The sequence below is a fragment of the Dromaius novaehollandiae genome, chromosome 7 (assembly GCF_036370855.1).
Source record: "Dromaius novaehollandiae isolate bDroNov1 chromosome 7, bDroNov1.hap1, whole genome shotgun sequence".
Taxonomy (NCBI): domain Eukaryota; kingdom Metazoa; phylum Chordata; class Aves; order Casuariiformes; family Dromaiidae; genus Dromaius; species Dromaius novaehollandiae.
In genome coordinates this window covers 3604459-3631410 of record NC_088104.1, presented here as the reverse complement: position 1 = coordinate 3631410, position 26952 = coordinate 3604459, and the positions used below count along the sequence as shown (strand labels likewise).

The following is a 26952-nucleotide window of genomic DNA, read 5'->3' as shown; positions in this document are numbered from 1 at the left end:
ACAAGTTCTGACTAATAAAACCGTATATATATATCCAATTTGTTGTTAAACCCTGAGCCTAAATTGCATATCACAGTTCTGATAATTAGCCTACTCTCCTCTTTTTTTTTTTTTCTGAGCACCTCTCTTATTTTGATTCAATTAGAAAATTTGCTCTAGGAACTAAGTCTATACCTGACACTAGTATTATAGTTTTTACAAAGCTGGGTATCCCTTTGATAAAACCTATTTGGGTTATAAAAAAAACATATCCATATTGTACTTACTTGTCACACTACCTGTGACAGCGTGTTTGACTTTCTTGTGCTCCTCTGATATTCCTTGATCCTAGTCTCTTATACACAGTCCCAGAGTTCCAGAACTGTCCCTGTGTTTGCCATATCAATCTTTTAGCATGAAAAAATTCAAGTTCATCTTCGAGCTTTGACCATGGGGATATATTTATTACACTGCTATTGTTTCATTGCGGCATTCAGTTGTGTTTTACTCTGAATAAAGGCAAATGCAGCTTCAATACCACAATCTAAACTACGAGTACACACTTTCTGCTATATGGAAACCAGATAAACATTGAGATTCTAGCTAACATGAGAACCTGAAGGACAAGCCTGTTGTTTAAAAAAATAAAATACATCTCCAATTTGTGGTTAAACTCTGAAGCTGAATGACACATCACAGTTTGGAAAATTAGCCCACTCTCCCAATTTTGCTCACTCTCCAGTTATTGTAGAAAGCTTCTATTGTACTTTGAATGACATCATAAGTAATTACACACACAAATTATTTTCCTTGTTGTCAAGAGAACCAAAAGTAGTATTAATAAAATAATTCTAAAGAGTATACAACTTCATACTGTAAATATCCAACAATCTCTCCCCACTTGGCCACCACTCCTCTTTACTCTCATATTTCTCATCTTTTTTTTTAATTACAAATTGTCAGTCTAAAATATGTACTTCTTTAGCCATCCAACCACACAAAGAAATGAATTTGCTGAAAATGTTAATACCGTTTTATTATTTATATATACACACACACAATATATATGTATATACATGTACTCTCAGAATAAGTAGGAAAGATATATTCTTTAAAAAATAGTGTCGTTTGCTATGCACTGCAACACTGTCAGGACACTGTAGCAAAACATGACAGTTGCCATACATTTTAAGAATTCACATAAAATGAACGTGATAATACTTTTATGCTGTGACACTCTGGTTTCTGTGATTAACAGAATTTGTTTATGAAGGGGTGTATAAACGAGTATTATTTTATCATAGTCTGAGAATGAAAACCTGACAGAACCTTGTTCTTATAATATAGATTAGGCATTTAAGAATTCATCTTGGACTCTTCATGACACTTTGGAAAAAAGAATTGTGCAACATAAATCATAGAATGTACTACAATATTTGGAAAAATATAATTTAGTATGTATTGTATACCAAAATTAACATGATATATGCCATACTAATAAGAACCTGTGACACAACACACTTTGACTCTAAGAGACAATGTAGTATCTGAAAGCAACAGGAAGCTCTAGTTGGATGATCTTTTCTGACAAGACAATGCAAGTCCTAGAAAGAAACAATCACTCTGTGCTTTAAGAGAATAGCTTAGATATTCTTGCATCTCTACACAAGTACTCTAAGGAAACAAAGCATGGATACCAGATCAAAAATGAAGACAGGTAATCATTGGTCTTAACTGCAGCCTTTAATGACAATGATTTGATGGAGATGACATTTAAATGTTAATTTCTGTAAAATTTTGCATCTACTTGTTTGTTTTTAAACTAGAAGCAAGGAAACAAATTCATCTTAGTGTAGGGCAACAGACTCTATCTGATTACATTAAAAAGAAATTTGTCACACACACAAACTCGCTATAGAAATAATTTTGCTTAAGATAATATAGACCAAATCCTGTTCATGTGAAGTCATCAGGACTGCTCTCATGAATGGAACAAGCAAAATTTAGCTGAACACCAAAATACCTGAATCCAAACGGGGCTACAGTTTCAGCATATTGTGTCTTTGTGGATATCAGCTGAATTCAACAGCTGTATGTAGAATTTTTTAAGTTTGATTATGAGCATAACAGGAGAAAAATTTGATGGGCATGTATACTGTGACACTGTCCAAATGAAAATCAGAGCCAAGCTTCTGATTTTATGCATTTTAAAATTCTGATTAATTCTACATCCATGTTTTTAAGGCTGTTTTATCTGTATGATGGTAATATACCTCAACAGTTTTGGAACATAGTACAAAATGCAAAACACTGAATAATCTGTAGCAATGTTATCGATCTATCCAGTGAAATAAAACTGAAAATTTGTTTTAAAATTCTTTTATAATTTTCTGAGTTTTACATATAACATTCTTACTCATAAAATTAAGAATAGCTAAAGAGAATTTTTTACCAAATTAAAAAAAAAAATGTCCTTCAATATCTGCCCTTTTGCCACAGCACGGAAAGCTAAGCTGGCTGGTAAGGAGGAAATCTCTATGAGTGAGATTAATTTCTTGCTCATTTGGTCATTTATGTTTTGGTTATATAAGGGCAGTAACTGAAATGTGGTTCTCTTTTCCTTCAGAGTTTCCAAGGGAGAATTACTCAGACCATGAGGGAAGATTAATGAGATAATGACAAAGATTATATCTGTTGATATTACCATTGATATAATGAATCCCATGTTTCCCACTCTACATTTTAAAAATGGTTGTGTAGAGATTGTGAGTGAATCTTCCACAACAGATTCTTACCTGTAATGCTGTTTCTGCGTAAACAATATTGATTCAGTGGTAAGCGTGGAAACAGCAACAGCACAGATGAAATCCTCTATTCCTAGCAGTGCTCTGAAGAGGAAAAATGAGACATTGCTGTTTTTTAATTCTTCTCATTATTCCCTAGAAAGAAAGTTATATTTGTGCTGCCTCTAGGCAAGGTACCATCCCACATGAACAAAAGAATGAAACTAAGATCACATCCATTTCATCTTGCTGCTACTCCTGCACAGAAGAAAAAGCCCTCTGCAGATGCATAAGTCCCTGATACTGTATCTTCAGTGCTCATATGTCACAGTAAATGATTCATTAAAAATGCATAGACAGATTGATCTTAGAAGACAGAAAAAAGATTTGGAGTTTAAGGTGAAAGGAAAACAGAAATGAAGAGCAAAAAGGTAAAAAAGGGAAACAACCCCAAAATTCACATGAGAAAGGCAACCAAAAAGACATTTAAAAAGAAAGAAGAGACAGCAACTCTGTTGACTTTAATATTTCTACTTTGGGATAAAACTCATCCTTTTACTAGCAATAAAAGCAACAGCCTAGAGAAAGCGCAAGGCCATTAAAGCATTTTGCATGAAGTACCTCACAAAAATGGTAGGCAATTTTTTCTAAGGTCCAGGCAACATTTGCACCAAATTAGTTAATTTTATTTTTAAAAATATAACTAAATGGGGGCAAATCCCTAATACAGACATAGCTCTACTGATATTGTGCTTATAATGATATAACTGAACCAACAGTAAGATGCTGCATCAATGCAACAAAAATTTTTTATTGGCCACACATCAAAAATGAATATGCTTGTGCCTCCTCTTATTTATTTTTGTTGGTCTGCTACATTAGGTGGCTCTGCAAAGGATACAAGACTTAAATTCAGTGCTTGGGAGGGCTGAAAACAGACTGATTCCTGTAATAACGCTTCTGGACTAGTCTGAAACTGTGAGTGGGCTCCCCTACTCTAGTTACCAACAGTCATTCTAATTCATATACCATTTGCGCTGGTCCCATCAGGCCTCAAAACTAGGAAGAAAAAGAGAGAAAGATATGCTTCATTTATGACTCCTATGGCCTGATAAACATGCGATTCCCAAGACCAACCTGATAAGAAAGATCCCTGTTTTGGTAATACTTACTGGATGGGCAGAAGGCAAAATGCTGCCAAAGTAATCCTGCAAACAAAAACACACCCTTACTTTAGAATAATAAGCTACTTGAGAAAGAGACAGCTTCTTACTGTGACATTCATGCAAATGGTGTTTTACGGATGACAAACATTTATTCTATTTTATATTAAAAATAATTGGTGAAATATGGATATGGATTGTAATCTACATTCTGTTAGTAAAAAAAGGTATTTAAAACCAAATACTTGCAACAGAAAACATATACACACACATACAATAGCAATATTTTTAGCTATAATTTCCTGCTCATGTGGCAACATGATGCGCATTCTGAAGAAGCTGAGCCAAGTGAAAATACAACCTGCAGAACAGGTCACGTTTAAATATTCTGCTATAGAAGAATATTAAAAACTACAGATTAAGAAGGAGTGTTGTAATACTTCCATTAATTAATGCTTGTAAATCATTCTGAAATACTTGGATAAAAGATGGCATAAAAAGTGTTGCCACATGTCTTGATGCTTCTACATGTGCACAATTCTATATAGCTCATTTTGCTTTTGGAGGTTTCAAAGCAAATTATCATCAGTGAGTGACTGTAGTTTTGGTGAGTGTTTGAACAGGGCAGAGAAACACACAGGACACCCAAATCCTGATTAAGAACTCTAACAGATACTTCTATATAAACACGAGGTCTAAAATACCTAAGTTTCTTCAGGTCTGAATCCAACTACTGATGGTGGCTCAGCAGGTCTAGCTACTGAAAGCCCTGTTAATCAGTGAATTAGTACAACGGAGACTGCTTGGCAGTCATACTCAGACTTGACTTCGTTGCACATTCACATACGTGAAAATATCTTCTACATAATATTCCTTCCAATCTGGTATTCCTGTCACCTAAAAACTTAGACCATGCCATTCGCAGCCTGAAAAGTAAAGCATCTGAAATCACTCAATACACCTCTATAGTTAGTGAACAATTTATCAGTTTTCAGAGAACTGGGTACCCCTTGTTTCTGTAACCACAGGCATTTACAAAATGCAGAAATCATAGGACAGCATTAAGGCCCTTACACTTTCCTGCATCCTTCTTCAGGTCTAGAAGAAAGGTGCCTTCCTTTGCACTCGGAGGCAGATAACGTATTTTATGGTATCCATTCAAAAAAGGTAGAGACTCTGACCAAACTCATGAAGAAGCAGAACAGCTGTCACTGTGGTGAAGGGATTTTTTACTGCAGAAATGTTTTATCTAGAGTGACACAAACCACCACCAAGGTCCCCGTATGCATCCTCCCTGAAAGATGAGAATGCTGGAAGTTATTCATTCTTCCTGCCTTCTCCCTCCTCTGTTCCAGGCCAAGCGCACATGCTGCTCCGTACCCATGTCCTGCAGCACAGACCGTTTGTTCTGCTTTTGCACCGCAGCTAAAACAACGTACTGCTGTGCCCATCTCGGGCACTTCTAAAGGCCGTCTCACTACACATAAATAACACAAGCCACCAGGCTGTGGTGGCCAAAGGACAAACAATGATAGGAAACAGAAGTGTGCTGTGATTCAGAGGGAGATTAAGAAGGCTGCCGGAGTCAGGAAGCGCGGCAACCACGCGAGCAGATCACCCTGTTCTTCTGGGGGAACCAGTGCAAACATACATACGCATAAATCATATATAATTAATATGCTGTGTAGGTATAACCACCTGTTAATGCGCTATCTGGGCATGGCAGCATCTGAAAGCAGGACTATAAAATACACGCTGCATTTTGTGACGACAGGAATTAGCTTTAGGTCCCTGAGGAACGAGCCTGCCACAGGGAACACCACGTGCCATCCTTCCTACCAAAGCTCCCTGCTAGAAACCAGAAGTAGTGTCACTCCTGGCGGGGGGAGTGAGGAAAAGAGCCCCAAACGCTGCCAGAAAGCTAGGAAAACAGCGTTTTACACCAGTGCCTGCAACTCTCGCTTTGACACCACGTCTCGAATGTATTTTCCTGCGGTATTTTTCTCTCCCAGCCCTCCCTCCACTAGGGAAAGGCTGTGGTGACAGAGGAAAGCTCCCAAACGCCAGGCACGAGCCCAGGAAAGGTGAATTAATAACAAAATGGGGGGGGGGGGGCAGGGGGCGGCGTGGCCCGTCCCTCACACCTGCCGGCCGGCCGGCCGGCCCCGCGGCGGCGCCAGCGCCAGCGCACACACCCCCTCCAGCATTACCGGGGCGAGAGGCGACAGAAAGCGGCCCCCGCGCTGCGAACCGGGCACGGACCCTCCTGAGGCGGCGGCACCAACGGCCGCGGCGCCCCCGACCAACGGCCGCGCCCAGGGGCGGGCGCGCGGACACGTGTGTGCGCGTGTGCGAGGCGGCGCGCGGGCGGGGGAGGCGGGGGCGCGCGGGCGCAGGTAGGGGCGGGCGGCGCGCGCTGCCCCCGCCCCTCGCGGCGCTGGGCGGGGGCAGGGGGCGGGGCCGGGCGGCGGGCGGCGGGCGGCGGGCGGCGAGTGGCCGGGGCGGCTGTCAATCGGCGGCGCCGCGCGCTCGCACGGCGTCGCGCGACGGGCCGCCGTGACTGTGGCTGTGGGAGAGGAGGGGAGGGTGGGGGAGGGGGGAGGAGGAGAGGAAACAAAAACAATCGCCCGGGCGCCGCCATCTTGGGTCCGTTCTCCACGCCACACAAGTGAATGGGTAGATATGAAATTACCACAGGGGAGCAGCAGCCGCAGCAGGGTACGGAGGGCTGTTCCGAGCTGCCAGCTGGACTCGGGAGACTCTAGAGACGGCTCCTGCCGCCGCCGCCGCCCAGAGAAAAGCCCCGGGCTCGGCCTTTCCTCCTCGCCAGCCCCTAAACTGCACTCCTGGAGGGACAAAGTTGGTCTCGGCCGCGCTGCCTCCGCCGCCCGGGAGACGGGAGAGTTGCGTCCAGCGGCGGTTTCCTCCGAGCCGCGAGTGAGCCGGGGTCAGAGTTAGGGGAGAGGGCGACGAGGGGAGTCCTCCCCCCTGCGCCCGCTGGCCGGGGCTCGCCGGGTGCGCTGTGTGGGAGGCTCAGCGCAGAGACAGCGGGAGTCCGGCAGGCTTTTCCCTTCCACCCCTGCTGCCTGTATATGTGTCTTTTTCTTCCTGCTGAACCAAGCAAGAACTGGATCGAGGGGGAGACTGCCTAGGGTCTCCGCTCCAGCAGCAGCGGGGCGGGTAGAGGCGCGGGAAGAAAAAAGAAATGTGTCCGTGAGGAGTTGGAGAGGAGTGTGTATACATCCAGCAGAAGAGGCACCACCGGGAGGAAGAAACCTGTCGCCAGCCCCGCGAAGGAGGCGATAGCTGCTGCCGCCTCCCGTGTGCTGTGACATCGTTGCCCTCCGCGGGATTCCCACAGAAACACGGCGGTCCGGGAGGGAAGGAGCCGCCACAAAGCCCTATCGATCACCCTCCTCCCCAGCGGCTGGATACTGCGTTTTTTTCAGTCACTCTTCTGTGTTTAAATACCAAATATAGTCTCTGGGGGGGGAGGGGGTGGCGATCTCCTGAAAGAATTGGAAATCTGACTTGGATCCGAGGGTGCTCGTGTTGAACGGACGAGGCGAAGGCTCGTGGAAATAGGGGAGAGAAGGGGAAATGTGCAGCTCTCATTGACTGGCGGAAGAAGGACTAGAGATTTACCACTTTTGAGGAGGCTTGGAGGTTTGTTTGTTATCAGACTGTTGTTTCTTCCCTTTTTCTCTTCTGGGTTACGCTAAATCCCTCAGCATTAAAGAAAACTTAAATGTTGCCCACGTGTAGCTGGTAGCTTTCTTTTTAGGCTAGTTTTTGTAAAGGAACTGACAAACTTCTTATCCTTCCCTTCATCAGAGGCTTGTGACGTTTGAAACTGAAATGGAACTGTTTTTCTCCCAAACACTACATGTTGTATAACGGGAGTGAGGACGAAAATACATTGTTTACTAATCTCAACACGACTCCCCGATATTCAGCACCCACGAGGGATGCTTTACAAAGCTTGATGTGGAAAAGAATTGCAGTGTGTACTGAGACTTTGTTTTCCTAAAGTATCCAGCGGCTTAATTGTTGACTTTTTTTTAGTGGATTCGTAACATGCTTTTATGAATTAAATTTTGCCACCATTTGTACAGAAGCCAAATGACACGTGTGTTTTGAAACACGGTTCCAAATATATCCATCCCTATACCCGGATTCTCGCTAGAAAGAGCCGGAGAGACATCGTCAGTATCTAAATAAATCTGATTTTACTGTTTTGTGAACATTATACTCCTCAGAAATGTTGCTATAGATTGCTTTATTCCGGCTCAGTAGAAAGGGGGATTTTCCAGCTTGCGAGACCGAGGAAACTGGATACTTAAAATCACTTAAATGTTTTAACAGCATTGGAAAATGGGAGCTGCTACTAAGTTGGCGTTCGCTGTTTTTCTTATCTCGTGTTCTTCAGGTAAGTCTTATTTTTGTCACTTTAAACGTAAGGGTCAGCATTGAAAGCTTAAGGTAACTTTGTTCATTAGTATGAATTGGGATAAATCTTCTTTTCAGATGACAGATGTTTGGGGCAGTGATTGTAAAAGCAGGAGCTGTTTTCATTGTTATTCTTCAAAATGTGTATAGATGATCATTTCGAGTGCGTGCAGTCCTTGCGTTTCAGAAAAACTCTGTAGAACACGTGTAGAGATATAACCACCTAATGTAGATGATCATCTGATGGTGCAATTATTAGCGCGTTTCGTGTTTTAAAATATAAATAATCAAGCTGAAATATTCTTAACTTCATTCAGATCTCTTGTTTGGGGGCATTCAGTGGTGAATACCAAGCCTTCATTAATGCTTCATTAGTTTAAAACAGTTACTACTATGAAAGTATTAGCTAGCCCTTTGCTGACGGGAAGGGGTGTGTGCATGTATAGATGTACGCACAGAATTAGGTGCGAAAGGCAGACTTTCAAATCAGTTTCAAAGCGATTTGCAAGGCTTTGTACTTTGCTATGTTTAGCTTGTAGTACATCACTATCTTGTAATACAAAAGCCTGTTAATTTTGCCTTCGAAGCAACAAAAGTTCAGTTTCTAATGCTAGCTCTTGGTCATGAGAAACAAGCGTAGTGTGAGAACTTCTGTACGCTTGTTTTGGGGGGAAAATTGTTATGATAGCAACCAGTGGTTGGATGAACTGTTGATTCATTTCTGCTTGAAGGTCCATCAGTTTTACAAAAAGCGATTATGAGCTACTAATCCTGAGCTATGTAACATTTGTTTATGTATTTTTGAACGCATCTAGAGCACTCTCTGTGTGTTTATGTATGCTTTTTAGCTTTCTCATACGGTGTGCAAAGATAAACTTGTTAATCAGTCTGAGTATTTTGACTGCTAGTTTTCAGGTTTTAATGACCCCTGTGAGGGAGTGACTAGATCTGTACAACAATGCCTTTTAAAATTTCAATGTTATGTGCAGGATTTTGCTGAACAGTACATTTTCTTGTGGTTAGTAAATGGATAGTCTAGTCCTATGTCTGTAGCGTTATTGATCAATTCCGTGTGGGCTAAATGTGCTGTGAAATGGCGATCACTGCCAGAAAATAACTAAAAGAATCCTGTCTGTTTTAATCAGAGAAACAGCAGAACAGGTTATGGGCACACTTTTTTTTTTTTTTTTGGTTTACCATCTATTCATTAAAAAAAAAAAGAAACGCATGATTACTTTTGATAATTTTGTCTTTCACTAAAAGGCATGTCTTTTATATTGACCTAATACCTTGCTTTGAAGTTACTCGGATGACATTCCTCTTAATTCAGGAATATTTTCATAGGAAACTTTTTTTCTTTTTTTTTTCCCCCTCCCCTCACTGGCAGTTTTTGGAAGACTTGGTGCCATCTGTTCTTCCTGTATGTCTTTCCGCTCCACGTCTATTAAGATCCTTTTGCCTAGAGCGCGGCATAGTGATCTTGGTGAAATTACCTATCTTCCATATCAAAAAGAACTGTTAAGCAACAAGAGCAGTCTCTTCTTCAGCATTCTTGCTCTTACTGTTCTTGGTAGATGAAAAGTGCATGTTTCTCATGCCTTGTGAAAATAGAAGTAATCTTAACTAAATGGGCAAAAGAACTGGCTAAGTCTTGGATGGCTTCTTATATCAATGACATTGTTTTGGTGGCTATTCCAGTATTAAACACGAAATAATTAACAACTATTAAACTATTTTTTATCCTAGTATTTAAAATAGCAGAGTGTCTGCTGTCCTGGTGTAGGTATAAAAATGAACAGAATTCCAGTAAGTTTTTTGCTTCTACTATTCAAAACTACAAGATTTTTTGAGCCTTTAGGATGAAATACATGCATTTTGATTCATAATGTTTCTTCTGTTCACTGTGACTTGTGTAGGTTAAAATCATATCTGATGAATTTATTCTAAAATCATGGTCAGAAAAAAGTCACTTTTACATTCTTTAGACTGAAAAAAGTCTATCCAGATCATTTTTTTTAAGCATGTTGGCAGTAGTTGAAGAAGTCCTAGAGTTGAGGTGTAGAGATGTTTTTCCTTTCTCCAGCATGCAGTCTCCAGCCACTTGTAGTGTGTGTGTGTGTGTGTGGTGGGGGACTGATTTTTCCTGATTTCATTTATTTATTTTTAATGTTTTGTATACAGTCATTTGCTACAATTGTTTACGTAGCCTGCTATTACCACAGTTCTTTAAATAGGTGAAAATATTTTTGTTCTACATGGTGCATGTGAAAGTGGTCTTTAGTTTGAAGGTATCTTACTTTACTGTATATAATCTACTATTTGAAATGCTGTACATGAAGTTTAAATGCATATGCATTCCCAATGAAATGTAGTAATCTTTGGTAAGAAAGTGGAAATATTTCCCCCTTTTGACTAAGGTATGGAAAAAGTGAACATCTGTGTCATGTTATTACACTTTAAAATATTTGTTAACATATTCATAGGTACTTGGATAGAATTTGACATAGGTTTGCACCCATTTGTACCAATTCAAGAGAATGAGATGAACGTGTAGTAGCTAAACGTGGAAAAAAAATGCCTCGGTCGAGGTTCCTGGTGTGTTCTCTAATATGCTTTTTATATAAACCTATGCATATTTTTAATAAAGAAAAAGTTTTCTACAATAAAAATAAAGAACAGAAGATCCTAAACTAATAATTAAATACTTATGAATGACTGAATGTGCTTCCTATGATTCTCATAATGGAAGACTGTAGGTGAGCTTAAAGAAAAACAGTATATAAAATAGCACATTCAGCAGCGAACACTTCTCTCAGATATTATCTGTGTTCTCCTGCATCTCACTGTTCCCCCTCCCCAGGGAAGTATGTTTCTCTCCCTTCCACTCTCCATGATCTCCAAATAAGCTTTAATTTATGGACTTTCAGGAACAGAGAGTGTATGCCTTCACAGCTTTCTGTGATGTGAGATATAGCCACCTATGTAGTTGAAAATGTGGGAGCTGTTAAAGTACTAGATTGTCTTGCATCAAAATATTCAGTTGTGGATGCTACCACTTCTAACAGCTCATGGATGGTTTTATTGCTTTTAAATCATGCTTTTTCCAAACCATCTTTTGCACACTTCTCAGTTACCAGCTGTGGTTTTGGTACCTGCAAGGCTGTCATTGCAGTAGTTCTCCAGCTCTGTCTCTTACCGGACACCAACTCACTAAAACCCACTTCAGCACAATTAATGTTAAAAATCACTTAAGCAAAAGGAAACGCCCATCAGTAGTTTTGGCCCTGTCTTTTTTTCCTGATGCCAGATCATTCTCAAGCTACTCAGCTTTCAGAGAGGGTCTTGAGTAATTTTGTCGAAGGAAATGACATGTCAAAATGCCTTTGTAGTTGATGTAGTATTTTCACTCTACAGGGAAATTTCTACTCTTTCATTTTATTTTATTCCCTGCCTTGCCCGGAATTTTATTAGGGGAAAACATGGGGAAGGGGGTTGGGTTTTTTGTTTGTTTGTTTTGTTTTGTTTTGTTTTCAAATGTGGATACAACTACTGCAGCCTAAGCTGCAACTTCAGAGGCTGGGTGGTTGGGTGTTCTGAAGGCAGGGAGGGGTGGGAGGTGAGAATGTTTTGTTTCATTTTGCTTGTGTGTTTAACACTTCTTAGTCGACTGTCCTTTCGTTATTTACTTGGTAGCACTTGGAAATCCTGCCAAAGGTTTGGGAGTAAAGTTTGTGAAACTGACTCTGCTGGTATGTTTTCGGCAGGCTGTCCATGATTGTGGTTGAACTCTAATCGCTTTATTGCATGGGCAGAGCAATAAAACACTTAAGAGTTAGTACTGCCTATAAAATAAAATGCTGCTCAAGATTCCTTTTCTAAAACAGTGCACTTTTTTTTTCCCCTTCCTGTTAAGTGTGTTATCTGTGGGAAATACCCCAACAGTCTTGACTTTGCTGTTCAGGGCAGGACTTGTAAACCTGCTTAATGTCTTTTTCAAGCATATATACATTTACATAAATGTGAATGTAACGTAGTTTGCAAAGTCTTATGGTTCCAGGTTGATGTTTTAACTTTGATTATAAATAGAATTCTGAGAAGAATCTATATAATCTGTTAATACTTAACAGTTACAAAACCTAAATCTTCTGGGATATGAAAAATATCTAAAATCATACTAATGCTGTATTAGAAAATGTAAGCATAGTTCTAGTGGAACTCTGCTTGACAAGTATTTAATCACAAATGCAGCTAGCATGGGTTTATTCCCATGTCTGCCTTTCAGACACAAGTCATTTTTCCTAGAAAAAATTTCAGTAAGTTTGTCTTCGAATGCTAGATGCTGTGTAAGTTTGGGGCTTTTTAATGTGTGAGGTGAAAACTTTTTTGCTGTTGAAGCTTGCAAGAAAATAATTATTGCTATAGTAAATACTAATTTTTATCTGGTTTTAATGGATAGTGTTTGAATGCCACTTCTTTTTTTTTTCTACCCTACTGGAATTTGGGGGTGAAAGCCTTTAGATGACAGGTTCTGTCGGTTTTCAAATGACGATGAGAGGAAAAATAACTTTTTTAACTTCAAGTGGAGAGATTCTATTTTGCCATATAAAATGGTACCCTTAGGTAGGGAGGAAAAAAAAAGATTAACTGTTTTTAATTCTTGGTGTTCCTCTCTTCTACTCTAGCTATTGCTTTTAACGTTTCTGTTTTTGGCAATGACTGGCTTTCAATTCCCGTAACTTATTTCTCTTTAGAATTGGAATTCAGTTCTCTTATAAGTCAACATTATAAAGTTTATATGTTTAGTTTCTGGAGCTCTTAAAAGATGGTAGTAACTCTCTTTACTCACAGAAAAATGGGATAGACAGTATGTGCAAAAGTAGTCTTTTGGAGAACTGTATTCAGAGCTAAGATATAGCAAGTCCTAGGTATTTACCCTTGGAAATCATATGGAGAATAACTCTTCTAAAATGGGCTGTAAAACGATAGAAGTTGCCTAGGAATCTGATGGTAGAAGAGATTTCTTGGTGAAGGGTAGATGCATTTCCAGCACTTAATTAACAGAAAGCAGATTAATGCAAATGTCGGCTTTAGCCGGTTGGTAAAATACATGGTCTGTTAGCTATCTGATGTTCCTGAAAATGAGAACTCTTAAAAAAGATCAAGAAAATTACGAATTTTACAGCCAAGTTCTTGTGTGATGAAATCTTAATGTGTTTTTGTTGCCTTGGTGCTTAACATTCAGCACATCTTATTTCCTGTTATTTCCATATGGAAATTGAAATGTTATTGGATGCCAGTGACTTTATGTGGCATCTCTTATTTTCTCTCCCTTACAATATATGTGTTGTGGGTTCCCCCACCCCCCTTAGAAACAGTTTGTGGCTACAGTGCCAAGCAACAGAGAGTATTTAGGCATAATCCCACAGAAAATTAACATTTACTGCCATATTGTTTACACTGCATAGCTTTGTAGCTAGGAATCCCAAACTTACAATAGCTGCACCAAAAGCTTGAATTGCTGGTGGAGGGAGACCAGAGGAGAAGGATTTATTCACTGCAGTAAATATTGCTAAGGCACTATTCCTTAATAGTTTCACAGTAAAGTAGCTCTTGATGAGAAAGGTCAAAAATCATGGTTTCATTTTGAATTTCCTAGTTACAGCTGTAACTGGAAGCAAATAATCCGCCTAGAAAAAGACAGATGATTTACTTACTAACTGGAGGTGTAAATCTTTGGCTACGTGGTTAGAAGTAATGGAAAAACGCCTGGAAATGAAGGAAGCATCTGTGGGAAGATAACCTATTCCTGCAGCCAGAGCAGCTGAAGGTAGTGCTAGTATTGTTCTTAGGGTGGGGTCTACTAAGACTGGGTATTGGAGGCATGAAATATGTCTTTCTATTCTTCTCTAGTTAGATGCTCTCACAGAAAGTTGAATTACTTGCTAGCTTAGCAGCTCAGTGAAAGATGTGTGATTTTTCTCTTCTTGCCTGGCTCCTGTTCCATAGTTCTCCCAATTTAATCCCATTTTCTGACTCTTAGTCAAAGAAAGATGGGCAGAATGGTAGTCTTTAACTCTCTGGAGCTTTCTTTGTCATGGTCCTTTTAATGAACTATGCCACTATGGCTTTCAGGCAGAAACTTCATTACAGAGAAAAAGAGCAAGTGACATCCTTCCAATTATATTGATGCCAGCAAAGGTCTGAATGACAGCTGTGTAACCTGAAATCCTGATGACTTTACAGTGTGCCAATTGGAGGAACAGGAACACTTCTATGTACTGACGATTCAGCGTTTCATTGTTTTTTGTTTTTGAGGGTAAACTAAGTATTGCTGAGATCTAAAAACTTTCCTTATTAAAATACTATTCTACTGGTATTTATGGTTAAAGTGACGTAAGATAATATTTCAATCAGGATGCAGAGTCAGTACAAAATTATAATAATTAATTTCAGTGTTATTCTTGAGTTATTTGCTGTGAAAGCTTGTTAGTAACTTTTCAACTACGTTGACTTGTAAGTAAATGTGTCCTTCCTATGATACTTCCTATGTTACTTCAACAATATGTAGCCTCCTTGCCAACTAATTTAAATAGCTGAATATCACCTTTTGAGGTTCCTTATTTTGTTAAGGTATCGGGGATGCTGGTAATTTTAATGATTTGTCTCAAGCTGTATTAAGTGGTAGTTCAACTGAAAATGCTGCAACAATAATTTAATTAAAAGCCAAGCCCTGAAAACTCTTAAGTGTGATGAGCATTTAAGAAATGCCTGGATACTTTTTTTTGCTTTTTTAACTGTTGTATTACATGAGAGAAATGTTGCTGATGGTTAGTGAATTGAACTGAGTGAAGAGCATGATATTCAGGAAGAATCAACATTTTGTAAATGCTAGATCTTGGCTAAAATGAAGCCCAAGAAAATGTCTCGAATTCTTTTTGTTTCCTGAACTTTGAGGAAAATCATTAACTAAACTGCAAATGCAAAAATAGCATTTTGATTTCCTTAATATCAGCAGATAGGTACTGCTGTCTAATCTAGCTTTGTTCTGCGTCTCAATAAAGTTGTCTTCATATTTCAGAAGACTCCACTGTCTTTAAAATGATGACAGTGAACAAGTTATGTTTTACTGTTTTAATTCTTATGATGCAGTTGAAAGCTTATACCTGAATGGCTATTTAAGACTTTAGATTGCATCTAAAGGTCTTGTTTTCAGAAAATGTCTGTATAATTGTTTAAAAAATGAGAATAAGCTCTTTCTTGCTTCAGAATTTCGTTGCTTTTCTATAGTACAGGTCAAAATATTAATCAGGCTTTAACTTCTCGCATTTTCCATTCCAAAGTGGGATGCATTCAGTGTGTTATCATTTCACTGGAAAGGAGTTGATTTCTTCTTTTTTTTTTTTTCTTTTTTTTAACTAAAGTTGTGAAGTTGCTTGTGACAGACTGAGTTTTTAAGTTGGATGGGTATATCCATCACTTTTAGAAACGGAAAAGGTGATCAAAACATCAAAGCTTTAAGATACTGCTTCTGCTTGTGAAGATAAATCAATGTGTAATTTTTGCTCTTGGAAAAAATGCAGTGGGGGAAAGCAAGTCGGTGGTTTAAATGCGATTGACTGTAGACTTGAAGAACGTGCTAGAGATGATATATGCTCATTTCTGAGATAGTGGTTTGTCTTTTTCTGGCTGTTTCTAGAATTCTTAGTAAAATGAGGCCACAAAGTGAACATGAATACTGCTTAACTGTTAGCACATTTCCTGACATAGTTTTAGCTTGTGCCAATTGGTATCTAGTGAGATGGCATCCAGGCACAGTTTGAGGGATAGTGCAGGCCAGGGGCCAGTGCCAGCAGGCAGTACAGACAAGACGGTACCAGACTTCCTGCAGCTGCCTCTGCATCTTCAGTGCTGCTGCATGCCCTCGTATCACGTTTTAGAGCATGATGCATGTACTTTCAGTGTGCTGTGAATATTGATTTGCATTGGATTATGGCTTAGCCTTTGCATTTTGGGGGACATTCAAACGGCAAACCATCCCCGTTCCCAAAAGAGCAGTATGCTTTGGGGCTGGAAGAACATAATCCAGAGCTGTAAAGAGGTCAGTGATCAAGTGCTGTGTGGAATGGATGTGGTCAGTCTGTGATGCTTAGGGTTTCGTCAGGGCTGGCAAACAGTCCCTGGACCTGTTGTGTTCTGCAGTATAGATACAGCTTTTGAGGAATAAAATACTTGCCTGGTGTTTAAAGGCTATTTCTGTCTTACAGCATTGTAGGCTGTTAATGCAACAATGTTACAGTCGATAGTTACCAACATCTTGGAATCTGCCTAATACTGTTGGGGTTTTTTTAAAGTCATGCCATAATAATGGCTCTGAATAGAAATGATGGTTTCCTTTTTGAAGTTATTTTTTGAAATCATAACATCTTAGATTTATTTGGGTCACTGGGTGGTCATCTACTCCAGCCCCCCGCTCTAAGCAGAGTCAACTATGAATTCAGACCAGGCTCTGTCCAGTTGGATTTTGACTGTCCAAGGGCAGAGATTCCCAGTCTTTCTGTGAGCAGCCTGTTCCAAATGAAGCGTTATCCTCGTAGTGAAATTTTTTTCCCTGCATTGAGTCAGAACCATCTCTGTTTTAATTTGACCTTTGCGTCTCATTCTCTCGCAGTGCACCAGTAAAGAGCCTAGCTGTGTCTTTTCATTAACCTTCTCTTAAGAACCGTAATGCCCCTAGTAAGTGTCCTCCCTCCCTTCCACAACCCTCCTCTTCTCTAAGCTGAATAAGCCCAGTTCCCCCCACCTCTCATAGATTGTATGTCCCAGGCCCTGACCATCTTTGTGGCCCTTTACTGGACCTGCTCGAGTTCTTCAACATCTTTCTTGTACTGAGAGGCCCAAAACTAAACACAGTATTCCAGAAGTGGTCTAATGAGTGCTGAGTAAAAGGAATAATTACTCCACGTGTTACAGCCCAGTGGGCTGTTAACTTTCATCACTGCCTGAGCACACTGCTGACTCATTTAGTGTATGGTTCTCGAGACCTCCAGGTGTCTATAGACAGACAGTCCTGGGCTTGTGCTGATGGAGAACATGCTCTGTCCCAAGGCTCCGGACTCTGCATTTGTCCCTGTCGAATCTCACAAGCTTCCTGTTGGCCCATCCCTCTAGTCTCTCTGGGCCCCCCTGAATGACAGCCCTGCCCTTGAGCATCCCTCAGTTTGGTGTCATCTGCAAACCTGTTGAGGTGCATTTTGCCTTCTCCTTCAGGTCGTTGATAAAGGTATTAAATGGCATATGTCCTACAATACATCCTTGAGGGACTGTGCTTGTGTTATTTCTCTTCCTGCTCTTGCTGTGTTTCTTATTTGAGTGGTTCTGTTCCAATCACATGCTGGCTATGTTTTGACCTTCATTTGTTAGTTAGCATGGCTGATTGTTAGCTTGTTTTCAACAGTTTCGTTTCTTTTGGTGGCGTACAAACTTGTGATTGGGAGTTTTTTTGTAACTGAAGCCATAATAATATGACCTTATTTTTTTCAGGCTCAGAGTTCTTATCTTATCTAGATAAAACTAATCTCTAGTTTTTAAATACTGGCTAAATGATCATAGTGATCTTTATTCTGTCAGTTGTATTTCGAATATGTGGATTGGCTTGATGTCAATATCAGCATGTAAGTTGAAATTTAGTCTGTATTTAAAAGTCATTTCTAAATATATACAAGCATTTTATTGAGCCTTCTAAGATTAAAAAAAAATTATTTCCTTCTAGGAATTCTGGGGAAGGTCCAAACAAACAGGGAAGTGATTTAATTTCGTTGTTTAGTTATATTAAGTGTGTGAGACAAAATTAAACATAGCAGGAAATAGCTGTTAATTTTAGCAAATTTTGGTAGCATTTGTCAGTAGAGGGTGCAGATGGTTCTCGCCAGCTCATAGCAATTTTGTAATGGAAGAAGTTTCTTTAAATATTTTCATGTTTCAGGGTTGAAAAACTTAGATTGTTAAAGTTGCTTTAATTTTAAATAACACACAATTGTTTACATTTCTGTAGCTTTTATAATAAACTACAGTCTCTTTATTTTTCATTTGTTTATAAAGCTACTTTACAGTAAAAGTAGTATAGGGAAGGCCACCAGTTAAATATTTTGGTTTTAATTCTTTGATACTTAATTTGGGAAGAGTCTGTGTTGCAAATTAGTCCTACTGATAATTATATTTTGTTAAATGTAACAAAAACCTTGTCAAAAGAATTGTCTTAAAAACTGCTTTTAAAAATAAAAATGCGGTAAGTTTTACTACAAACATTTATTTAATGGTTTGATTACATTTTGTTTAACTTGATTTTTTTTCTAGTGCATGCCAAAACCATCAAGTGTCAGGCTAACCTTCCATCTGTAGAATGGTATAAATCAGTAGTGAGATTATAATTAGTTCATATGTACCATATATGTACTAAGACCAAGATTTGGAACCACAAATAATTTACAAGAAGTTTATTTAAAAACTCAAGATGTTTTTGATTCCCTCCCTGCCCTTCCCTCCTCTCCCTAAATAAAACAACCACTCCAAACTCACTAGACAATAGTGTGGAGTGACTTGCCAATACTTTGGAAAAAAAACCTATCAAAAAAAAATCTTGGCGGTTTGAATGAAGTAGTGTTCTTCACTTGGGAAAGTACGAAATCACATTAGTTGGAGGCTTTCAAAAAAGCTGAAAGTGCTTAGATCCCACTTTTTCTTGTAATGGAAATCGAATGGCTCTGTCTTGAAAAAGCCTTGACAGACTCTAGTATGTAGATGTGGGCGGGTTTATTTTGTTTTCCCAGTGGCTTAAAAACATTCTGATGGAATTCAAAGATGGCAAATAAAGCAGAATTCCTTTTGGCTGTTTTTTGGCCCTTCAAAATGGAGGAATTGTACTTTGGACAAGTTGAACTTAAACTCCCTTTCCCCACTCATCCTCCATTCTGTTCTTATCTAGCATCCTTTCAGGTAATGAGTACCTGCTTTTGGTAATGCCTATGCAGAGGCTGTACAACATATAATTTGCAAAAAATCAATATTCTGCTCATCAGGAAGAATTCTGATCAGAAGGAAAACACTCTAAGCATATCCTAAGGAGAACCATCTTCTGATGTCCTGTCATGAGGATTCAGCCGTAAAACATCTAAGGAGTGCTGAGTATATGTACAGAAAGTGACAGATTGTGGTGTTACTGCTATTACTCTAAGGCTATGTGAGAACTGAAATTCTATAATTCTTGGATTTTCTGTAGTCAGTGATTAGTAAACTTTAGAATTTGATGAAATGTCTTATCAATTTTGCAAGGATAATGACGCCTAATGGAGTAAGATGAGCTTTTTATTTGGTGACTGATGGAAATTTTCTAGAACCTTGATACAGCTTTTGCTAAAGTATTTCTTATTAATGTTAATAGTAATTCTAGCAATCCATACTTTTTTTTTCTGCATTGTTATAAATATTTTGATATTGGAAGCTCTTTCATTAGTAGCAAATGCAAGGATTGGTCATATCTGTGTAGAAAACCTATTTATATTTTTCAGTTCAGTGTACTCATCTTGGTCAGACTGTGAAGCTTCTTTCAACAAGTAATGTACAGAACATCAACTCAGACTCTTAAATCTTATCTGAGTGCTAGCAGTTTTCAATATGCGAGAGAAGAGGCGGGTGACAAGTATGCACTTTTCACATATGTAAGGGTAAAAATGTGTGCTTGAATTTGTTTTTTCATAGACTTTCGAGATATTTACATGCTCACAAAGTATGTTCAAGGGGAGCTGCAGGTGATCATTTGAACTTGAAACTATTCTTCTCACTGTCTTCCTTTTAGCCCAAGTCAGTCTTAACATTTTTCTAAGGAAAAAGTTTGTGTGCAAACTCAACGCTTCTTTGGGAAATCCGTTGTTCAAGCACGGACTGACATATTCACTATACAGGCTGTAGATTTTGCCGGAAACTCTTAAAATCTTACTAATAAACTGCAAAATCCTTGCTGCAGATGATAAATGCAGTGAGCATCTAGCATGTGTCAGATTTTGCTTGGTCGTTTTTATTGTTAGATTATTATTTTTTAATCAGGAGACATTCAGTAATGGAATAAAGCTTCAAAAATAAGCCAGCAAAGTGCATGTTTCTTACTTGTGCCTCCAGTAGCTCAGCCCGCTTAATAAAATAGCGAATTAACTTCTACCACCTGTCCAAAAGGGTTCTTACAGTTGCTTCGGTTGTTAAAGGTGACAGCTGGTATCTCTTAAAGGAGTCTTCTGAATAACTTGTCCTTCTCTAATCAAAATCAGTTTTTCCTCCTTTTCTCTTTCTGATAACAAGTCCTAGTTCTCTGTATGGTAAGAAGTTAAGTTCCTCCTTTCCTGAAGCCCCTTTGAAGTGTCTTTACTTAAAATTTCTGTTGTATGGCACTTTTAGATTGCATTTCTTGCTTTAAGCTAGATTCTGTATTTGACATAGGGTCAAAACTTTTACAAATTATACCCAATGAAAAATGTTACTTCAAAACATCCTGTTAGTGTTGGCATCTTGTAGTCCTGTCAGCTTTGTGTATGACATGACATACAAGAAAAGACTGACTGTAGGGCTGGGAGACTTACAGTTCCTCTCCTCTGTATCCTCTTCCTCCCCCACATACCCAATTTAGGGTGAAGTTACACTTCACTGTCAGTTGAACCCGCTCAAACACCAGCCCTCATGGCTGGCATAGTGCTGGGCTGATTCAATTTGCTAAAGCAACGAAAGCAACTTGGAAGAAATGCAAGGAGCTTTCTGCAAGTGGTATCAAATGAGGACAAGGGGTAAAAGATGAGAGGAGCTTGGAATGAGATGGGTGGAATGAGGGCTCGCAGTGATTCTGTGTAAACTGACCTAGGAAACGAAATATCAAGGCAAAATGGCACAACACAGTTAATGTATAGAGCTGTTCCTTATCCATCTTAAGCAAGAAGGGAAAAATAACAAAATTACTTATCACTGCTAGTAACTTCTATCCTTAAAAAGAACTGCTTTTCTTCAGAGTGGTTCAGAGGATCTCAGTGCATGCCTGTTGTCATGTGATATTCCCCCCCCCCCCCCTCGCTTTTTAAACATCTTTATGCCTCATTATTCTCTAGGGTTTGTAGGGAAACATTTTTAGGCCGAATGATAGGCCAGTGCCTGATGTAAAGTCGCTATAGATGGTATCCTTCTACATCTTCAGTTTCACTGATATAGAACTACTGCTCTTTGTGTAGACGTATGAGGCTTGCAAATGAGAATGAGCAGGATTATGGCAATGAGAAGTTTTCTCAGTCATCCTTTACTTAAGCTGCACCCTTTTCCACTGCACTCCTTGAATATTTCACAGATAGCAGGAGAATGCCTGACTGCTAGCCAGTGAGGTCAAATTCCTGTATTTCCACAGAGCATTTTACAAAGTGGTAGAGCTGGAACCCACATCTGTGGACCCTGAATCGAATGAACGGGTGATAAAATTCTCTTGTCTCCCAGGTTCACTGGTCACATACTGAGGTAGGAAATAATAAATGATACAATGGCCTGTAAAATCAAGTTACTCTCCAAGCCTAAGAGAACACTTCAGAAAGCCTATTTTTCACGTAACCTTAAAGGTGTCTGATTTGTGGTACTTAAGCCTGAGACAATCAAAATGTTTTCTGCCTTCCAGCAGGAAGAGAATCAATCTTGATAGTTCTGCATAAATAATACTATGATCAAATAAACGATATAAGAGAAGGAACGAAGATTCATAACAGTTTGAATGTTACAGCCGCATTGACACCTACTTTCATCTTTAACTCTAGAACATAATAAAGTATATTTATCTCACTTGTTGTTCAAGGAAACTTTTGCTATAAGTAGTTCATAAAAGCCTAGAATTCCCTGCATTGTCTCTAAAGCTCTAGTCTTGCCACTCTTTATAGCAGGGCAAGGGAGTGAGTCACTGTTAGTGTTCTGCCACTGATTTACCTAATAGCTGTTGACTGTGTTGACTAGTTGTAGATAATCATTACCCCTGAAAAACAAAAATTAAAAAAAAGAAGGTGTTCTTCCACTGATTTCAAAAGGCTACTATTGAGAACGGTGGTTCTCCTGTTGAACGTAATGATACAGCTTTTTATGCACTGGTTTAGTACTCTTCCACTACTGTAGAAGAAACAGGCAAGATATGAGACTTCTCTGTAACTTTTTTTTTTTTTTTTTTTTTTTTTTTGGGGGGGGGGGGGTGAAGCTTTGATATTCTTCTGGACCACCAGGAGAATTTATTGCTGAATTAGTTCCTCATTTATGGCAAGAAGAGTACCTGTGTCTGCCCTGAAGAAAACTGCTTCTCCTCTTTCAGGAACATCTGGCAGCATAAGCCCTTGAACTACTGTTTAGGATTGCCATTGCTCTGTAAGATGCTCCAAAAACAACTTTGGAAACACAGTTCTCTTAAAGTGTCAGCGTAATGGGAATTGCTGGCTATCTCAAAGAAAACACAACACTAAAAACGCATCAGTTTCATTCTGCCCCTTTCCTTAATACCTGAACAGGCTTTATTTTGCTATTAAACACATGCATTCTCTTAGATTTTAAAATCCTTTTTTATTAATAACTGCAAACATAATTATAAAGGAATGTGTATATATAACTAATTCTAAACTAAATTTAAACAACTTGAAATCTCTTTAGTTGTTTTCAGTTCTCTTACCTTAAAAGTGTCTTAAGACTTCCAAGCATCAGACTAGAGGATTCAGCTTTCAAGCCTCATTCTCTTTTAAATCATCAAGAACTTGAAGTTAATTCCCTTTTAGCACATGCCAACATAGTTATCAGTTACAGGTAATATATAAGTAATGCACTCAGGGATGCTTCTGGGGCTGAGTACCTTGTCAGCTTGTCCTTTGTTCCTGTTCAGCCTTCTGGCTAGCTGCTTCATATCGAATCTGGTGAAGTGGTCAATGAAGCTGCTTTAGACAAAAAAAGCACCTTTACAGACAATATGTAGTTAAAATGTAGAACTCAGTGTTTCAAAACATTGTGTAAAATAAAAGTGTTCTCGGAAATGAATGAGGTAATAGGGGATAGTTCCCTCAGATGTGCTTAGACATGGTCTGGATGGAACCTCCAGATCAAATAATTCCTGATCACTGAAGACTCCTGCTAAAAGCTTTTAGTTAAGCCTAGAGTTATTGTTGTCTGATACTTTTGAAACATTCTCCTCTAAAGAATATTTCTACTGAAAATGAGGCAGACCTGTTGTTTTTATTCATAGTTCTTATACTGAGTTCCCACCTTAATATCAAAATCTTTACAACAGTTCATGAAAAATAATTACTGTTTGTTATACCCTCATTTTCTCATCTCTTCCTGACAGAGGGAAGTTCTAGCATCAGTTTTAGCACTTTGGAGTTTTTGTATGTATACATCTTTGAGATGACAACATTAAAGAAATATTCTTTGCACTAAAGATTTGCTTTCATTTCACACGTGATTGTGTGTAACTACTGACTTGTGCTGAGAAGGGAGTGGTCCTCCTCCTCCCTAAGACAGATTTCCACAGCCTCCTCCCTTCAGCTTGAGCTGGACCAAGTAGTTGTGTGGCTAGTGAGTGAGCTGGATCAGCATTTATAATCTTGTGCAAAGTTCACTTTGCTTCCATATACCGTACGCTTTTGAAGAGTTAAACCGTAGCTCACAATGTAGTTGTGACTCCATAGTTGTTCCTCTTGCACAGTTCTGGAAGAAGGTACACTTAAGGGCATGAAGGGGATCTGAAAGTAGAAGCAAGACAAGTGCCAGTTAAATTCACAGTGCTAGGTTCAAAGGAAGTGCTAGGTAGTTAATCTGTTTCCATGAGTGTATATTATTGATCTGAGACAGAGTTGATGTCTGAAATCTCTTCAGACTCTCCAGGCTTGAAGCATACCGTGTCAGTGTATTCAATATAACATGCTCCTTGCTTAAGCTTTTTAATTCTAGGTGATTTTAGTTATAGTGGCAATACACTGCAAATGGATATTGGCTAATACAAAGTAAATATCCTGGGTTCTTGTTAGGTTGCTTTGGTGTGCTGAGCTGCTGCTTCTTTAACGTTAAGGTTGCTCGTGCTAAATAGATTAAAACCGGTTCATGTATAATAATACAGCCTGTGATTTGTGCTTCCTGATTGAAATGTAGGTATCTTTTCCCTGGTCCTAAGAATAAGCCAGTTTAGAACTTATGGTTCAAAGTTTCTGGACTTACAGTCACCTCCCAGGATCACTGATAGTCTGGAAGGATTCTTGTTCTTGTGTGCTGTGTGTAACTATGGAGGTGGGGAGTCAAGAAAGAACTCTGTTGCTAGCTCTGGCAGAGCTTTAGTTGGTATATGGTAGTCTTGTTTTCCAAAATGCTGTGGAACCAAAAACTCAGGATAATTACTTAGTATTGGTCTATGATATACAATCCGCAAAGAGATATTTCTCTGCTGTTTATTTGTCTGCCTCCATCTGCAATGGGAGGAATGTTATTTTTGAGGAATTTTGTGAGAAATTGGCATTATTCCAAGCAACCATGTAGCTTCTACCATGGCTTAAAGTATAGATTGGGAAGTACTGCTGAATTTGTGCTTACAGGGGAAGGGCATTAATGGGCAAAATTATAACCATAACTCCTTTTTAGTAATATTTTGAGCAGAGCAACTGGAAAAAAAATATTTTTTTCCTACGGGAAGTGTCTGAGTGTCTGATATTGCAGTAATTTCTTAGAAGTAGTCTTGAAGATGCTGTAGCAGATAACCTGTCTGTCAGGTGCTTCCAGAGGTAAACTAGTGGAGTATACCAAGTGTCTTTTTTTCTTCTTAGCTTATATATATAGGAGAGATTGGCGTCATTTTCTTTTTTGGGGGGTGGGGGGGAGTATGTTTCAAACATGTTTAGGAGTCTCTGAGGAGACTTTTATTAGCATGGAACATGGTGTTTTAATCGCCAAATTTAGGACTGTTGTCTATCAAATTGTGGAAGACTTTTCTGTTAATGTAGTAACAACACTGATGTTCTGTTTTTCACTGTTTGGTCTGGTTTTCACTTTTACTTGAATAAAAAAAATAAGGTCAAAATCATATCCTAGCGTGTCATCAGGATTTCAGGTCAATAGATGTCATTTTCTTAATTGATATCTATATTTAGAAGACTAATTTCTAGTAGCAAGGGCTGTACTTCCTTTGTTTGTTTTGTTGTTTTCTTCCATCATGTACATCCTTGGTTCATATATTTATATGGGCTTCTGGATTTCTTTTTTCCATTTGTAGCTTGAAGAGAACTGTCAAAACTTACATAGCCATGGTGTCATTTCTTTTAGGCTGTGTGTTTAATTCCCTATTCCACACAAAAAACAGAAGAGTAATTCTTACCCTCGGGTGAGGCTAGCTTGCTAGCTGGACTTGTAGTACAAAATGCGCATCTGTAAGGTTCTTGGAGAAACAGTGCTTCTTTCATGCTAAGCTGCTTAGATGGGAAGGGAAGGTGCTCACTTTAGGTGTCTGTACACTGTTACAGTGAAGAATCTCCCTGTTTCCCAAAAGGCAAAGCTTGCTTTCTAAAGGGAGCAGCAATACTCATAGCAAAGAAGTAGCATAGGTCTGTGGGAAGAAATACAAAATGACAGCTTTGAAAACCATATGGCCAAGGGAGCAAATGTTTAAAAGTGGTGCAGGCTAGCTGTTTGGTAGCTGTGTGATGGGCTGTTTGGTGACATTAGCACCAAACATGCTTGAGTTGTTAAATACCTTACATAAAAAGAATCACTGTGCTCTTGCACTCTGCCAGAGTGAGCTTCTCATTGTCTTCAAAGACTTTAAAAAGTTAACATGTTCTTGAGATTTTTACAGATACGGATTAATGGCATATTTGTATATTCCTTCTGACGTGAGAAAAACAAGCGCAGACTAGCAGTTTAAGTTTGTATAGCTGCAGTATAATAGAAATGAAATTTTCTTTACTAGGTACAAACCAAAAATAGTCCCTTTAGTTTTAATCATTCTATTAAGTTTATCTAGTTAAAATTTGACATAATAAAAGCTTTTACAGCCCATAGCAGTCCCTAGTTTTTGAAGATAAATAGCCAAGCTCTGAGAAAATCTCTGAACCTTTTTTTGATACTTAAAATTTCCCGCCTTACCTGAATACTTATTCTTTAACTTGTAATACCCTGGCAGACTACCTCAGATAGGTAATTTGAACAATAGACCAGAAAAAAGATTGCCTTGGTGTGGTGCTGAGAGGTGTCCAACTTAAACATCAAAAGAACACCTTGTTTTGTATTCTCTTACGCCACTCTACTTGTTTTTGTTTAATGCTTTTTGTCACCAGCCCGCTGCCCTGGCAGCTCTGCAGGAAATTCCTGTTAACTCTCCATCCTCTCTTCCTGAGCAAGTAAAGAACTTAAATTACAGTATACTAGGATGTTTCTCAGAGCCCCCTGTTTTCCACAGGTGGAAGGTTTTAGGAGGTTAAAAATCTGTTGTCAGTAGCACTAAAGATAGGTAATTCTTTAACTAGAACAGACGCAAGTGAACTCCAGCACTACAG

General features: G+C 39.0%; 1 protein-coding gene and 1 long non-coding RNA gene across 5 annotated transcripts in view; one reads left to right on the top strand and one right to left on the bottom strand.

Annotated features, from left to right (window-relative positions):
- LOC135328956 (uncharacterized) overlaps positions 1–6256 on the bottom strand; it is a 114651-nt gene extending 108395 nt beyond the window's left edge. Inside the window, exons 1-3 of the long non-coding RNA XR_010390085.1 lie at positions 6136–6256; positions 3935–3970; positions 2775–2867 (exon numbers count right to left, since the gene is read on the bottom strand). This is a non-coding gene — a long non-coding RNA (uncharacterized LOC135328956). The remainder of the gene's footprint in view (positions 1–2774; positions 2868–3934; positions 3971–6135) is intronic.
- A 243-nt stretch (positions 6257–6499) lies between these two features.
- Positions 6500–26952, top strand: part of ACVR2A (activin A receptor type 2A) — a 65020-nt gene continuing 44567 nt past the window's right edge. For 2 of the 4 annotated variants that reach the window (XM_064514576.1, XM_064514575.1), the window contains exon 1: positions 6501–8354. In XM_064514576.1, coding sequence (XP_064370646.1) covers positions 8300–8354 — 55 coding nt within the window. In that variant the 5' untranslated portion in view covers positions 6501–8299. Of the gene's footprint in view, positions 8355–26952 lie in introns of all 4 variants that reach the window. The other 2 variants (XM_026097593.2, XM_026097596.2) reach the window with 2 other exon arrangements.